Consider the following 18,017-nt stretch of genomic DNA (forward strand, 5'->3'; position numbering starts at 1 on the left):
AGGACCCTTGCGCCTTTGTTATTCCATTAAAATTGCTTTGAAATTTAAGGACAAAGTCATATGAACTATCTATATATGAAAAATTATAACTAACATTGATAGAGTGCTTAATATTTGCTCGTTACTCTGTATGCTGCCTACTTTTCACCTATTATGAGGTACAGTACTAGTAGTATCCAGAGAAGTGCAATCACTTTCTTGACTTGGATCTTAAGTTGCAGAACCAGGAGTCTTTCTCAAGCACTCTGTTGTCTTCCACACAAAGGTATGTTGGCAAACTAACTCTCCGTTTCCGTGGTAGAAATATAAATACTTCCACCAGGACCAGTTTCAAGCAATGTAACATCACTGTCATGCAAATTAATAAAAATTCAGTCAGCTCTGACAAGACAGCATGGCCGAACTCCAGCATACCACTGTTTCACAAAATGGTTTCAACCAGGCTTTTCTAACCCTAGTGCACCCCCTGCACTCAAAGGGTACCGGGTCAAAAGAGCCTCACTTAGCTGGCAAGGATGCCTTTGGTAGAAGCTGATTATAGGGACTTGGAAGATTTTTTTTTTGCTCTTTGTGATCCACCTATGAAATAGTGATTATTAATTACTGTCTTTTGGAAGCTTTAAGACAAGCATATTTACCTTCTTCCTGTTCAGGCACCCATCCTCATCTTTCAGCTACAGCTTCAATCTCAACTCATAGTACATAGTTATTTAGTGCCTTAGGAAGAGTAGCAAAGTTAAAACTGGGTGCCTAGTCTGTAAACTGAGTAAGTATTTGAAAGAAGCAAATACAAGGGTACCCCAAAAAGGCTGTCCACAACGTTGTAGGTGGCTAATTTCTCTCTTCATGGCCCTTTGACTCTGCCAGGGAACAAAGCAGAAACATCCCTTCCATTACAGCTCCCACAATATATACCTTTTCTCTGTTGACCACTGTCCTCATCATTGCATTTCATCTATTTCCTTTCTGTTTCATGTGGAGTATACACAACCAAGTGTTGAGAGAGGGTTAAAATAAGATTAGGTATTTTCAACTGAAACAAAATAATTAAAAAGAGCTTTCAAAAATTTCTTCAGTGAAGTAGTGTATCCATTGTTTTCCTATTCCTAAGACTTTATATTTTTCAAAATAGTTATTTGCAAATACAGTCAGTTTTTTTTTTTTTTAAACTATATCTTTTTTTTTTTTTTTTTTAACTTTTGGGTTTATTTATTTATTTATTTATTTATGGCTGTGTTGGGTCTTCGTTTCTTGTGCGAGGGCTTTCTCTAGTTGTGGCAAGTGGGAGCCACTCTTCATCGCGGTGCGCGGGCCTCTCATTATCGTGGCCTCTCTTGTTGCAGAGCACAGGCTCCAGACGCGCAGGCTCAGCAATTGTGGCTCACGGGCCTAGTTGCTCCGTGGCATGTGGGATCTTCCCAGACCAGGGCTCGAACCCGTGTCCCCTGCATTGGCAGGCAGATTCTCAACCACTGCGCCACCAGAGAAGCCCTGCAGTCAGTTTTTGATTACCCATATTAATGGAAGGAAATATTTGTATGGATTAGCTAAAATGGAAAGATTATTCCCTGTTCCCTCCCTATCAAATAGTTCTCATCAGGGCAGTCATCTTAGCTTTCCTGGTGTGGCAATGCTATACCAGCCATAGTAAGTAGGAAACACAGCAATAGCAAAAGCCACAACAGTGGCCTGAAATGGAGATTATAGAAGGAAGTGATGTTTGAAGTCCACCATCTAAGTGAAAATAATCCACTGAAGTGATTTATAAAGAAGAAAGCTTTTTGAAATCTTTTATTTGGTTCCAGGCATCTTATATTGTAACCTCTGGAGGAAAAGATGCAGTTAGGAAAGATGGGGGATTAAGTACTGAGGAATGGTAGTGTGAAGAAGAACAGATGTTAGACTTGTAGTTACTAGAAGAAATATGCAGATATATTTGCAAAAAAATCGATGTCAAAAACATACAGTAAAATATCTTTTTCATCTTTCCATCTTAGCATATCAAAGCACTCCTTAAAGATGTTCTTGTTAATCTTTACAATATCTTGAAATATAACCCTCTTAGCCAATAGAGAAATGGGTCTTATAGCTGTTTGTAAGAATTACTGTCTTACATAAGAGGTTTGTTAGACTTGTAAATGTAATTAAGAAATTCAGGAATTGCCTTCTTTTAAAAATATTCTTTGACTTATGATTGATTTTTAGGACTCTTGCTCTATAGGAGAGAGATGGACTCGATCTCTGAGGTTCCCCTTGCACACTATGTTGCAGAATGTCTGTTTCTATTTTTATTTTTGCCCCCATGCTATGTACTCATGTAAACATTGCACAGTGTCTACTTCATTTTCCCTATATATATATTGAGGGAAATAGACTAAATGACTAAATGATCCTTGAGAGCCCTTTCTAGGACCACACACATCTCTCCTAAGTTCTAGGCCCCAAAATACTATAGCTAATCAAATCAAGATTCCATTTCATGTCATATTATGTATCCAGTTGTCATGTATTTTGTAAAAACATTTAGCTATCCTTCCACATTACATGTTAATCACAGAAAAGCTCAGAGTTTCTGCCAGCTGTGTTAACTGAAAATTCTTTTACTTCAGATATCAGTGCTTTATTAACTCAACGTAATTGGCAAACATTTTGGTTTGTTAAAATTAACTTTCCAAATTAAGTGAAACTTGTTTCTCTAACTACAAAACCTAGTGGAAAAAAACATTTCAATGCAGTTCTTTCTACAATGTATATTGACCTTGACAATTCAGGAGTATACTTTTCAAACTAAGGTTACTAAGACAGTAACCTAACAGCAGAACTGTAAAGAATAACCAAGGAAATCAGGGTGTGAGCAAAAAAATGTTTTACCTTAAATTCATGTGAATGCCACATTAAACTTCACAATGTATCTTTATTCTAATATAGAAAAATGTAAATTGCTTATGGACTCTCTGGCAACCTGTCTATTCTTCCCCAATGTGAGAAACTGAAACTTAGTACTAAGGTATTACACATTAACATTATTAGTTTGTAAAATTAACTCTTGTCACCAAAAGTCCAGTAGCATCTTGAGGGGAAAGCACAGACAAGGCACCTTCTGGGAAGGAGAGGAGTCATCAGGAGCGCTGTATGACTCAGAGCAAGCAAGGGTTCCAGCGGCTTGGAGACATAAAAGTCATAATTTTACCAAATTCAAGCATATTGTCTGAATAAAACTTTGAGTGTCGTAAACTTGATTTCTTATAAAAAGATATGTCCACAAGTGAAACAGTATAGTTGGAAAGCAAGATGCAAGAAAAAGTTCGTTTTTTAAAGGTATTTGATGTCTCTCAAAAAGGCCATTTCCATCATAACCATATTATTTAAGAATTAGGATATTACTTGATATTAATATATCTTACATCTACTTAACTAAAAAAACTGTTCTGCTTATGTAATTAGAGTATCCTAAATTTCTTTATTACTGAATGGAAGTGAATGGTCCATGCTATCAAAGGTACTTGATAGAGTTATTGTAAAATCTCAGAGGTATTTAGAGAAAAGAACTCTGACATCAACTTTTTTCCTGCATTGAAACAACGTAACGCATAACATTCTGTGGCATAGCATTTCATTTCCATTTGTAGAGTTCACATATTCAAAGTAAGTACCAAGATGGACCAACTTTATTATGTTAGGAAATTCTGATTTTCTTCCTAGTTAGCAAACTTTATACAGCTAGGGTATCTCAAGGGTCACATACCTATAGGATTTGAGCAGGGATCATAAATGATTGCAGGGAGCTGGCTGGGCACAGTAGGAAACTAAAAACCAGACAGCAGTTATCTAACTTGGGCTACAGTTTGGGTCTAGTGTTATCATACCCTCAGAATTTTTAAGAGAAGGTAGGTAACCTGAATTTTATACCAAGTCTTCTAATTTGTAAATGTTGACAGCTAATTCAAACAAAGGTTGTTCAGACCAATGAAAACCTGTTTGTGGGCCACATTCATCCCTTGGGTTGCCAGTTTGCCACCTCTGATTGATCAGATCTATTAAACATAAGCTCTGTTTTATTGAGGCCAATCAATGATAGCATAACAAGGACTTTTAAATGTGGTCCTCAGGAAATAATGTCTTGGTTTTAGAGTTTATAGTGAAAATGGAATAGGTAATTCATTGTTATATTAAAATGCATGCATAATAAATACATAAAATCACGTTGTATTCTAAAGCAAGACAAGTGTTCATTTTCCTTTTTTGATAGAAATAACACAATTGGAAATCAAATACCTTCACTGATAGCAGTATGTCTTGATATAAAATTTCTTTAAGGCTAAGTTTTATTTATTTATTCATTCATTCATTCATTCTTGGCTGCGCTGGGTCTTCCTTGCTCTGCACGAGTTTTCTCTAGTTGCGGCGAGCGGGGGCTTCTCTTGTTGCGGAGCACGGGCTCTAGGCGTGCGGGCTTCAGTAGTTGTGGCATGTGGGCTCAGTAGTTATGGCTCACAAGCTCTAGAGCGCAGGCTCAATAGTTGTGGTGCACGGGCTTAGTTGCTCCGCGGCATGTGGGATCTTCCCGGACCAGGGCTCGAACCCGTGTCCCCTGCATTGGCAGGCAGATTCTTAACCACTGTGCCACCAGGGAAGTCCAAGGCTAAGTTTTAATTGTACTAGTATTGAAGGTATTTTTGTCTTGGTAGACCTCAAGTTGTCCAAACAGTGAAGGGGAGGGAAAAGCAAGCCTTCTTTAAACTATACCTCTCCCTAGGTGACTCTGTTTTTTGCTTAGCAGATCACAAAGTTTTCCTAGATACACTAAAGCTATAAAATTATTTTGAATTTAGTACATCCATAGTAGTTGTGTGTCTTAGACTGGAGAAGTGAGGTCATTTCTTAACCTAATAGCAAGGAAGATTTTCTTACAGTCAGAGATGGAAACACCCCAATCAGATTGTATGTCCTTGGAACAAGGTATGACCTTGATGACTCTTTGAAACAACACTTCATTGATTTGCCTTTGAAAACTTGCCTAACGTGCACTCTCAGGTTCTTATCTTAACAGGGTTTTTCCTCCAAAACAGTTTGAATGTCTGCTTCTTCCTTGTAGGTAGTGAAAGAAGAGTTTGCAGTACTAAGCTATTTATGAATATCTTCTCCTGGTAGCAGTTACCCTATCACTTTCCCACTTATCATTGTATACATCCAAACTACCCCCAACCCTGATGACGCAAATGTGCAGAAGAGGGAGAAGGGAATGGGGGGACGGCTGCAAGTGACACTTTTCTTTGTCCCACTGTGTTCTTTCATTTGTTCCGTCATTGAAGGCAGACTCAATTTCTCGAATCTATTTCCTAGGTTCTGCATATGTAGAATATAATTTATTGAAACATTTTTCTCTTTATTATAATCTGGTCATAGTTTGCAGTCTGTCTTATAGAAAACTGAATTACTGGCAAAAGTGTTTTTGCTTCCGTTTCTCCTGCTCTCCACATTGCTGTCAGTGTCTAAGGTACAAATCTGATTGTGTCACTTTCCTTCCCGGAAAACTTTAGGGCTCCTCATAATTCAGGATAAAGTCCAAAATCTTTATCATGGCCTACAGGCCTTTCATCTTTCATGATCTGGGTCATGCTTAGGTTTCCAAAGTCAACTCTATACTCCCACAGCATCTTGTGCAAATTATCTATCATGACATTTATCACACTGTTATCATCCTTAAGTTTCTTTTTTTGCCTTTACCATTAGACTAACCTCTTTTATAAAAGTGTATTTTATGTCTTTCAACTGTTCCCAGAATCTAGCAGAGTTCCTAGCGCTAGATAAATGAGTCTCCTGGTTCCTAGGCTGGAGGTGTAGGAACTGTGTATTTCACTTTCTTTGCTTTGTGTATGCTTTTGACAATATTATCCCCTTTTACCTGGAATGCCGTCTATTTCCTCTATGCCCCCACTTCAGTTTACCTTTCTCTATGTTTTCACAACACATTATTCATATATCCAACAGAGTATTATTAAATTATGTTAATTTCAGTGTAATCTCTGTCTAATGGTCAGACAGGGACTTAGATTCTAAAATATATAAATAAAAGCAGTGATTGGCACAAAGAAGGTAACCATAGAGATGAGTGAATGAATGATCCTTATGAATGGTATGCTAGAAATTTAGTGAAGTGTAGTCTGCAAGCAGTGGATCCAAATCTGTGGCTCAAGGGTCAAGTTCAGCTTGCACATCTGTGTTTTTTTTGGGGGGGTCAGCTCAGTGTTTTTTAAAACATTGGTATATAAGGATGCTCTTCTGTTTCCTCTCCCGGATGTCATATACTCAGTAGCTTTACAGAGAGGTTGCTGCTTGCAGCTGAAGGTATTTGAGTGTGTAACAACTGCTCTAGTGTCCCATCATTTTCTGGCTACAATACCTTAAATGGAGGCCTGAAGACCTGATTGAGTAATCCAAATCTTTATATACCTAGTTTGCTACCAAGAAGAAATAGCCACCATTGAAAAATTCATTCAATATTTTGAATTTTTTATTTCATTCTGAGAATCTCAAAGTACCAGAATGTGTGTGTACCTCATCCTTATCTGAAGTAAGCATTTTCAAACTGTTCTGAGGAATACTGCATGAGAAAAAGATGGCCATATAAGGTAGAAAACACAAACTGTTATATTCACCACATGTAGTATCATAATAAAGGCTTAGAAGAGTCTTGTTTAACTTTGTTTAATCCAAACACATTTGGCCATGGGACCCTTTTAAAAATAATATCTCGTCAACCACTTTTCCAAAAAAAAAAAAAAAAAAAAACCAGTTTGGAAAACACTGGCTTAAAGAAAAGGACTATGTGATCTCCTAGGGGTTATTCAGTATTTGGGGGATGAAGAGGGTCAGAGTTCTAGATATTAGAATTTACTAAAAATGAGAGGAATGAAGAGAGGGTTGGGATTGAATAGAGGTCAAATCAATTACCTTAAATACTACATACAGTCATTCGGGAAACAGACTATAAAATACATTCATAGTTTCTCTTTTTCTCTCTCTCTCCCCCCGCCCCTTTTACTCTCTGTCTCTATCTCTGATTTCATCATCACACTAACCCTGTGAGGTAAGTAGCACAAAGATTTTCATCTCCACTTTGCCACTGAAGAAACTAAACCTGAGAAAGGTAAAATGGCATACCTAAGATCACACAGTAAAAGGTAGGGCACCAACGTAAAACCAGATCTTTTGACTTCTAGTCTTTCCACAGTATCACCCAGACTCATATCGTATTAGTGTCCCTATTGTATATAGTTTTTCACTGAGTGAAAACTGCATTTGAAAAGGGAAATAGGTTTTTAGCACATGACTGTGAAGTGGCTTGTGATTGATGGTCAGATTTCCAAATTGCTAAACAGCAAACAGAATCAGCAAGTAAACCAAAAGTAGATTACTAAACAGTGTTGAGATTTTTCAGAAAGTTTGTTATATCATACAAGACAATGCTGTAAGTTTTATATCAAGATTTTTCCTTTTCTGAATTAGTGGCTTAAATATTACACTGTGCTGTTTGATTACTATTGCTTTTTTAAATGATGGCTTTATGAGGATATAATTCACGTGCCATGTAGTTCACCCATCTAAAGTGTACAGTTAAGTGATTGTCAATATATTTAGGATTATGCAATCATTACCGCTATCAAATTTGAGGAATTTCATCATCTCCAAAAGGAAACCCTGAATTCATTACAAGTGACTCACCCCCAGCCCCATCCCGTTCCAGCCCTAGACAACCATCAATCTATTGATACTTTCTCTCTCTATGGATTTTTCTGTTCTGGACATTTCATATAAATGGAGTCATACGATATGTGGTGCATTGTGACTAGCTTCTTTTACTTAGCATGTTTTCAAGATTAATCCTTATAGTAGCATGTATCAGTGCTTTTTATTGTTGAATAATATTCCATGTATGTATATTTTAGATTTTATTTATCCATTCACCAGTTGATAGACATTTGGGTTGTTTCCACTTTTTGGCTATTATGAACAATGCTGCTATGAACATTTGTGTACAGATTTTTGTGTGGACATGTTTTTAGGTATCTTGGGTACATACCTAGTAGTAGATCATGTGGTAGTTGGTCGTATGGTAGGAGATCATAGATCATATAGTAGTGGGTCATATGGGAATTCTGTGTCTAACCTTTTTTTTCCCCTAATATTTATTTATTTATTTATGGCTGTGTTGGGTCTTCGTTTCTGTGCGAGGGCTTTCTCCAGTTGCAGCAAGCGGGGGCCACTCTTCATCGCAGTGCGTGGGCCTCTCACTATTGCGGCCTCTCTTGTTGTGGAGCACAGGCTCCAGACGCGCAGGCTCAGTAGTTGTGGCTCACGGGCCTAGTTGCTCCGCGGCATGTGGGATCTTCCCAGACCAGGGCTCAAACCCGTGTCCCCTGCATTGGCAGGCATATTCTCAACCACTGCGCCACCAGGGAAGCCCTCTGTCTAACCTTTTGAGGAAGACTCTTTTCCAAAGTGACTGCATCATTTTACATTCCCACCAGCCATATATGAGTTCCAGTTTCTCCACATTGTTACCAACTCTTTTTTTTTTTTTTTTTTTTTTGTCAACTTGTTTTTATAGCCATCCTAGTGGGTATGAAGTGGTATCTCGTGGTTTTGACTTGCATTTCTCTGATGACTAATGATGTTGAGCATCTTTTCATGTGCTTATTGGCCATTTGTGTATCTTCTTTGGAAAACTATTTGGATCTTTTGCCCATATTTTAATTGGATTATTTGTGTTTTTATTATTGAGTTGGAGTTCTCTATATATTTTAGATATGTCACTTTTCAGATATGAAATTTGCAAACATTTTCTCCTGTTCTGTGGGTTGTCTTTTTTCACTTTCTTGATGGTGTCCTTTGAAGCATAAAAGTTTTTAATTTGGATGAAATCCAACTTATCTATTTTGTTATTTGTACTTTTGGTGTACAAATCTAGGAAAGCACTGCCTAATCCAAGGTCATGAAAATGTATGCCTCCGCTTTCTTCTACAAGTTCTATAGCTTTAGCTCTTACATTTAGGTCTTTGATCCATTTTCAGTTAATTTTTTGTATATGATATGTGGTAGGGGTCCAATTTTATTCTTTTATTTGTATCCAGTTGTCCCAGCACCATTTATTGAAAATAATTTGATTACTCTTCTTGTTTTAATAGAAGAAAATAAGAATGCTTCAAAGTCATGAGCTGGCAGTAACATTCTGAAGAATGCTGATGTTCTGTTTTGTGTAGCATTATGTATGACATCCAGATCTGGAGAGAGATAAGACCATTTCATTCACACTGAACAGCTGCTCATTTTGCATTTATTTCCTCTGTGCTTCAGGTTTGAGTTCTCTGAAAATCAATTTGTTTTGATGCCTGTAAGATATACAGAGTTTTAAAATATTATTCTCTTATAAAGAGGAAGGATTTAGGAATGACTGATTTGTAAGCAGAGATAATATATTGATTCATAATTAAGCAAAAATATGTAATCTTTTTGGTCCAATGTTTTTAAAAAGGTAAAAGTATGTTTGATAGCCTGTTTCAATCAATTTTCAGCAAGAAACATTATCCCACCTGATAACTGTTCTTATGGAACTCAAAAGTAGATTATATTATACGATTTTCTAACATAGTGATGGAGGAGTTGGCTAAGTAGGAAAATGGAAAAGTGCAAAGTCAGATTCATGCAGACTAGGGATCCAAGACCTGGACAGTAGGATAGGTATATATTAAGATGTTCTGGTTCCAGGAGTTTTAAAACTGATTAGTGAAACTGTTATGTTGCATCGCTTACTGTTTATATTTGTTATTCTTAGAAATGGAAGGAAGCAGAGAATATATTTGATGTTGATGGATAAATTGGGGCTAGATTTCCACATGGATGAGGGAAGTAGCTGCTTGCTCAAGTAGACCTCAAGAATGTGAGCCATACCAGTTCTGTCTACCAGCGATCTGCTCTGCCTAAAAATCTACCACAGAAGATATTTTTTGAATTTTTAAATATTTTCATGTGTTTCCTTTTTAAATACAAATACTCTGGAGAAGGGATATCAATGACTAACTGACAAGTGGGAGAAGGTAACTCGATAGTGAAAAGAAAGGCCTGGAGATTCCAAAGTAGAGGGTACTTAAACAGTTTTATATTTTCCAGTTATAAAAGAAATATGTGTTTAGTGCAGAAACTTAGAAAAGTATGGAGAAGAGAATAATTATTATAATTCCACCACCTCTAGGTCACGACTTTTAACATTTTAGTGCGTTTTCCCTGCTGTGTATAAAATAGATAACTAACAAGGACCCACTGTATAGCACAGGGAACTATACTCAATATTTTGTAATAACCTATAAGGGAAAAGAATCTGAAAAAAAAATAGATATGTATGTGTAACTGAATCACTCTGCTGTACACCAGAAACTAACACAACATTGTAAATCAATGGTACTTCAAGAAAAAAAAAAGGAAAATACATTTTAGTGTGTTTTCCTTGTTCCATTCCTAATGTTAATGGTTAAGTTAGCATACTTTTGTTTACATGTCTATATTTTTTCATGCCGTTAAAAGCTGTCAGCGTTTCTTTTTTGTCAGCATTATTTTAACTGACTGCATATATTTCATGCAGTGGGTATACAGTAATTAGATTAAGTTAAATCTTTAGGTTGTTCCTCTTGTGCTTTTAAATTTCATGGAAATAGTTTTGGTAGTTGTCCACTCCAGGGGAGTTTCTTGCATAGATTCTGTTGGAAGGAGGCTAGTCAGTGAGCTGTGCAGTGGAGGCACCTGCTATAATAGGCCTGCCCCAGCATTAGAGTCAAAGGAGGAGGACCACAGCTGAACCAGTTATATGGGAATTGTTCATTCCTTCCTCCCAGCCATCAATATACTGAAGGGGAAGAGAGGCCGTGAAAATAGGGGAGAGATGAGAAGGATTCAAATCACTGATTATGCCTTCTTTTCCCAGTGAAGGTTCTTTAGGCCTTAGGCCAGGCCCTGCCTAGGGGAGGGGAAAGAGCTTTAATTGGATATGTGGTTTATGTTTTAAATTGGGTTAAATTAACTTGAAGTGGACTTTTTTTTTCTTTTAATACTTGAACGTTTTTGGAAGTTAAATTGGTTGAGGTTTATTTGAAGATAGGAAAGGAATATGCTGGATGGCAAATTGAAAGTGATGATTGGGGAATTCCCTGGAGGTCAGTTGTTGGGACTCTGGGCTTTCACTGCCAAGGGCCCGGCTTCAATCCCTGGTCAGGGAACTAGGATCCCGCAAGCTGCAAGGCACGGCCAAAAAAAAAAAGTGATGATTGGAGAAAAATAATCAAGCTGCTGCTTGTTTGAATCTCCCACCAAGTAATATTGGGAGATGTAGTTTTCTGATTACCTTAAATGAAAATTTATTGCCTCTTAAAATTGTTAACCATGTGGAGGTGTGTGAAAGCTTGATTCTTAAAGTGATACAGATATTGATTCTCTGAGCTCTAGGGGGAGAGGATGAACTCTTTTTTCCTGTAAAAAAACAAACAAAAACTTGTAAGGAGATGTGGGTCAAAGGGTACCAACTTTCAGTTATAAACTGAATAAGTTCTGGGTATCTAATATATAGCGTGATGATTATAGGTAATAATAGTATATTGTATACTTGAAATTTGCTAGGATCTTAGATGTTCCCACCACATTAAAAAAATGTAACTATATGAGGTGATGGATTTGTAAATTAACTTGATTGTAGTAGTCATTTCATAGTGTATACATATATTAAGTCATCGCATTGTACACCTTAGACACATGATTGTAGAACCTAAATATATACAATTTTTGTCAATCATACCTCAGTGAAGCTGGAAAAAATGACTTTTTCCTTTGCATATTGTAAACAATTTTGAAAACTTCTGTATAGTGCAAATAATTAAACATCAGTGCAACACATTATCCCTTCTCAAACATGAACATCATATCATGTAGCCTTTTGGTATATCCTTCCAGGCTTCCTTGTGCCTTTTTAAAATTGCTTATTGCCTTTTTTTTCCCCCAAAATTGAGATCATACTTGTAAAATTTTTGTGGCCTGCAAGAGGTTGCATAAGGAAGCAGAAATTGTTGTAACACAAAAATGTTCACTGATGAAGTAACCACTGAACATTCCTGACTTCTCTCTTAAAACTTGAATTTATTCACCTCTCCAACCACTGTCTCTCTTTCTGTGCTGGGGTCTATTTAATGCAGATGGATTGGGAAGTCAGTAAAGGATACTGGAGATCTGTGTGGTCACTGACAAATTTGTCTAGGTTGGACCAGTTGAAAAACTAATAAAGAAAAATATCTAGAGATGACAACAGGATGGGCACTTCAGTGAAGAATGACTGTACATGACATATTAAGATAAGCTTTTGGGAACATCCATGTAGCTCTCATGAAGCATTGCTGCCATGATGGTGCCATGTAAGTCATGCAATGAAAAATGATGTGCTGTTGCATATCATTTTGATAGAAAAATTACATCCCCCCCAAAAAAAACTCCCACTATTTTTATTCATTCTTTGATTATCTAATAATTAGTTGATAGGTATAAAGGTTGCCTCAGTGTTGTTAAACTGCCAAGGTAATTTTTTTTAATCTTATATTTATAGGGTACTTTTTCAGGATAAATTTCCAATCAAATCTTTGTTCCCTATTATCAGTATGAATGAATACTTATTATGAGTGTGAATACTTAATAGCCTTCTACTAAGTACCATTTATTGATGATAACAAGGGTCACCTGTATTTTTTTCTAAAGTCTCTAGACTGTTGTAATAAATAGTAACCAGATAACCATATTTTCCTACTGAGTAAGCATATGCTAGAAAAGCTAGTTTTATCCTAAGTTAAGTACGTACTTTTAAAAACCTATACGCACAAGTTATAATAAAAAATTTCTTTAACTTTTTTTAGGTCTAAATATAAGTTCAGTATAGAAGGTACCACTTCTGTCTCTTATGGAATTAAGGCAAAATTTCTCAGATTCTTCTAACTCTGATATATTGATGACTAGTGAGTGACCATTAGACTGGTGTAGGCAAATACCTTATTAGCTAATCTGCTAAATGGGCTCTTAATTATGTGCTAATTTGTTCTTTTAATTATGCTAGTTGTCATATAAATAAATTAGCCTCTGGGATATTTGCTGTGTTCCCATTCTCTGAGATCCTTCTGGCTTTCTACTGTGCACCTGAATCACCTGGGGAATCTTGTTAAAATGCAGATTCTGATTCAGTATGCATGTAGCTTGGAGGCAGGCAAAATTCCAAATTTGAAGCCAGCCTCCAGGACAATGCCAGTGCCAATGCTGCTGGCTTTTCGACCACATTTTGAATATCAAGGCTTTTTTTTTTTTTTAACATCTTTATTGGAGTATAATTGCTTTACAATGGTGTGTTAGTTTCTGCTTTATAACAAAGTGAATCAGTTATTAACAGCAACTTTGGGAACGCAAGCCAGGCAAACTTGTTGAAGCCATTTCTTGTTATGATAACTTTATGATTCACGCCTAGTTTATTAGTAATATATATTTTTCCTGTGGGGATATATATATTTACTTGTAGCACATGAGTTTTGCTGTAGTTTTTGTGTTGGGCATGTCATCTACAGTGGTATTTATAAAGAATGGTAACATACTGATGATGATGATGTAATAATTGACATGTATTGACTACTTATGTCTGACACTGTGCTTTACAAAGGTTGGCTAAATTTTCTCAACAAAACCATGCAGTAGACATTATTGTTGTTATCCCCATTTACTAATGAGGAGGCTTGGTAACAAGTTTAGTGACTTGCCCAGAGTCACACAACCAGAAGGTGGCAGAGCCAGGATGTCAGCTCAGGTAGTCTGACTCTAGAGCTTGTACTTTTAATCTCTTTACTAGTCTGACAACAGCTAGAAAGCATAGGCTTAATATAATATCAGGTATCTGAATTTTCTAGCTTCTGTCACCATTCACATAAGATATATTTGAATTTTCAAACTTTTTCCCAAAAGACCTTTGAATAGCATTTTCCATCCTAATGTTTTCCTTTTTTTGTGGCTTTCCCATAGATACTGATGATCTGTGATTTGTTACCAGTTTTTTTAGTCTTCCTTTTTGTATATTTGTACTTAGAGAAAAAGATCTCAACTTTCATATTCTTTTGATTTGAAAATTTATGAAGAATGAAAAGTAGATAGTACCCTGCCCAGAATGAAAGATAAAAGTGTTTTTAGTAATGTTGAGACTATGTGTTTCTGCCAAAGAGTAGTAGCCCAGGAAAACATCAGGTTCTATAGGATCATCACAGAAGAATGGTTGATTCTTCTGTGTGTTCTTAAAAATTGGGAATTTTTTTCTTTATCCAAATGGTAATTATATTCTAGTAATTAGTCTGGAGACATACCTTATGAGTTCTCCTGCAAAACCACCAGATGGTCTTAGAGAACCCAAGAGAAACTGAGAACTCTGCCTTAGCTTCTCAGCCTGTTAGATGTTGACAGTTGTGCAGTGCTTGAGCCTTTATCCCGTGTTAAGAAGTAAGTACGTACACAGGTGTTTGTAAAAATTTATGAAAATGAGTGAAAGCTGTTTAGGATTAGAAAAATATGTTACCGTAGCTGCAATTTAATTTGGAAATCAATAAACACAGAACAGGTCACGATAAATAAGAATATTAACTAGCTCATTACTCATGTCGGAGTAATAGGAGGCTGTTTACTTTCATTATCTCTGTTTCTTTTACAGTCCATCAATATTATGGAACTGACTTTACAAAAGTATGGAAGCTATGAAAAATTTGAACAGGCCACTGGTGGTAGCCTGCTATCTAAAACTCGAATCTGGAGTCATGTTAGGAAATACATGATGAAAGAAGGCTGCATGGGTGAGGTATGAATCATGAGTGAGCATGACAAGTTGACTGAGCATTTTAACTCTCAGTCACTGCCATGTGTTTGTTTTTTCTGCAGGTTTTGTTTTCCCAACACTATTTTACTCATTAAATAAGTCACCCAGATTTCTTACTAAATACAAGTCTAAGTCATTGTTGCATTGAATTGTTAATGTTCAGTTTTTTTCTGTTTTTCCTTTTTTCTTATTACCATTTTTGTATAGCTTGTAGGATTATGTGAATTGGCTTATGAAAATTATTAATGAAGAGATTTGGCACAGTGACTTCTCTTATTAATGTCCAGTTCCTAGTGTTCAGTCTCAAAATAAGCTTTGGCCCAGCAGTGACCAGGACTCTGGCTCCTGTACCTTCCTTTGCATTATTCCAGCCCGGGGACTATATTTGAGAGCACTGCAGAGGCACAATTTCAGTTCTCTGTGTCTTCCTCCGCACAGCTGTCTACTTTTCTTTCAATCCAGTAAAGGTTTTTGAGTTCCCAAAGGCTCAAAATTGCAAGGGTCTGCATTTCATCTTCTTGGTTTCTGGGAGATTCAGGATGGTGTAAACAAAAGAAAAAGGTGTTAATTTATGGGTCCATTGTTTTCCGTGAAAACTTTCTCCCCCTGCCTTCTACATTTTGTCTTTTATATATGTGTATATATATATATATATATATATGTATTTTAACTCTTGCTCCTTAGATTGTAGTTCATCTCACTGAGGACCTGCTTTCCCGAGCTTCCATGACAGTAGTAAATGGATGTCCAACACTGACCATCAATGTTTGCACCGCACGTGAGCATTGGCTGGAAGGAATGCTGAGGCATGAAATAGGTAGGGGGCAACCCTTCTCCATTTATTCAGTTGTAATAGCAGAAATTACTTCAAGGACTTGTTCGTTTATAATGCAGTTTTTCTTAGTAATATTTGGCAAAAAGTAATGAAATTGTTAGGTGTCACTTGAACTAAAGCTAAGATATTAATGTCTCATTTCAAATTAGATTTTTTAGGGTACTGTATAGCTGTATTAAGCTTGGAGAGTCATTTAACTCCTCTGGATTTCAGTTCCCCCATCTTCAACTGAGGGAATTGAATTAAGTGATCTCTAAGATTCTTTTCAAATATCAAGTCTATAATTCGACTCTTAAAAATAAAGTAAATTGCTGTAAAAGTTATACCTCTTCTAATGAGACATGTAATCCTCCTGAAGGCTGCGTACTCCTTCAAACCAAAGGGCATTAGTGTCAGATCATTTCCTACTTTGTTTTGATTTGTAGGTACACATCAATTTGGTTTTAGAACTGTTGGTAGAATCTTTTTTTGGAGAAGAATTAAAATAAGAATGGCATTTCTTACTTTTCATGTGCCTTTTTCTTCTCCATAGGCACACATTATTTTCGAGGTATTAACAACCTTCAGCAGCCATGGAACAGTTGGACTGGCCGTAAAAAACATGAGCTAAAGCCAAACAATCCCACAGAGGAAGGACTGGCAAGTATTCACAGCGTCCTGTTTAGAAGAGACCCCTTTTTATGGAGGGCTGCCCTCCTCTACTACACTGTTTATCGAGCCAGCCACATGTCTTTTTGTGAATTATTCAAAGATATTGGAAAGTTTGTCAAGGACCCCAATACAAGATGGGATTATTGTGTACGAGCCAAGAGGGGATGGACTGATACCTCCCAACCAGGTGTGTGTCCCTTGACAGTAGATTTTCTGATTTATTGCGTAATTGTCTTTTTTTTTTAATTTTTGAATTTTATTTTATAAAACAGAATTTTATTTCCTAAAACAGCAGGTTCTCACTAGTTATCCATGTTTTACATATTAGCGTATATATGTCAATCCCAATCTCCCAATTCATCACACCACCACCACCACCCTCCCGCCGCTTTCCCTCCCTGGTGTCCATACGTCTGTTCTCTACATCTGTGTCTCAATTTCTGCCCTGCAGACCGGTTCGTTTCTACTATTTTTCTAAGTTCCACATATATGCGTTAATATACGATATTTGTTTATCTCTTTCTGACTTCACTCTGTACGACAGTCTCTAGATTGATCCACGTCTCTACAAATGACCCAATTTCATGCCTTACTATGGCTGAGTAATATTCCATTGTATATATGTACCACATCTTCTTTATCCATTCGTCTGTCGATGGGCATTTAGGTTGCTTCCATGACCGGGCTATTGTAAATAGTGCTGCAATGAACATTGGGGTGCATGTGTCTTTTTGAATTACGGTTTTCTCTGGGTATATGCCCAGTAGTGGGATTGCTGGGTCATATGGTAATTCTATTTTTAGTTTTTTAAGGAACTTCCATACTGTTCTCCATAGTGGCTGTATCAATTTACATTCCCACCAACAGCGCAAGAGGGTTCCCTTTTCTCCACACCCTCTCCAGCATATGTTGTTTGTAGATTTTCTGATGATGCCCATTCTAACTGGTGTGAGGTGATACCTCATTGTAGTTTTGATTTGCATTTTCTCTAAAAATTACTGATCTTGAGCAGCTTTTCATGTGCTTCTTTGCCATCTGAATGTCTTCTTTGGAGAAATGTCTATTTAGGTCTTCTGCCCATTTTTGGATTGGGTTGTTTGTTTTTTTAATATTGAGCTGCGTGAGCTGCTTGTAAATTTTGGAGATCAATTCTTTGTCAGTTACTTCATTTGCAAATATTTTCTCCCATTGTGAGGGTTGTCTTTTCGTCTTGTTTATGTTTCCTTTGCTGTGCAAATGCTTTTAAGTTTCATTAGGTCCCATTTGTTTATTTTTGTTTTTATTTCCATTACCCTAGGAGCTGGATCAAAAAGGATCTTGCTGTGATTTATGTCAAAGAGTGTTCTTCCTATGTTTTCCTCTAAGAGTTTTATAGTGTCTGGTCTTACGTTTAGGTCTCTAATCCATTATGAGTTTATTTTTGTGTATAGTGTTAGGGAGTGTTCTCATTTCATTCTTTTACATGTAGCTGTCCAGTTTTCCCAGCACCACTTATTGAAGAGGCTGTCTTTTCTCCATTGTATATCCTTGCCTCCTTTGTCATAGATTAGTTGACCATATGTGTGTGGGTTTATCTCTGGGCTTTCTATGCTGTTCTATTGATCT

The 18,017-nt window shown here is 36.7% G+C and overlaps 1 protein-coding gene across 5 annotated transcripts in view; it reads left to right on the forward strand.

Annotated features, from left to right (window-relative positions):
- MATCAP2 (microtubule associated tyrosine carboxypeptidase 2) overlaps positions 1-18,017 on the forward strand; it is an 89,526-nt gene that overhangs the window by 28,734 nt on the left and 42,775 nt on the right. For all 5 annotated transcript variants that reach the window (XM_059932702.1, XM_059932699.1, XM_059932698.1 and 2 more), the window contains exons 3-5: positions 14,765-14,908; positions 15,611-15,743; positions 16,294-16,599. In XM_059932702.1, coding sequence (XP_059788685.1) covers positions 14,765-14,908; positions 15,611-15,743; positions 16,294-16,599 — 583 coding nt within the window. The remainder of the gene's footprint in view (positions 1-14,764; positions 14,909-15,610; positions 15,744-16,293; positions 16,600-18,017) is intronic.

Source organism: Balaenoptera ricei, chromosome 9 (genome assembly GCF_028023285.1).
Source record: "Balaenoptera ricei isolate mBalRic1 chromosome 9, mBalRic1.hap2, whole genome shotgun sequence".
In the NCBI taxonomy this organism is placed as follows: Eukaryota; Metazoa; Chordata; class Mammalia; order Artiodactyla; family Balaenopteridae; genus Balaenoptera; species Balaenoptera ricei.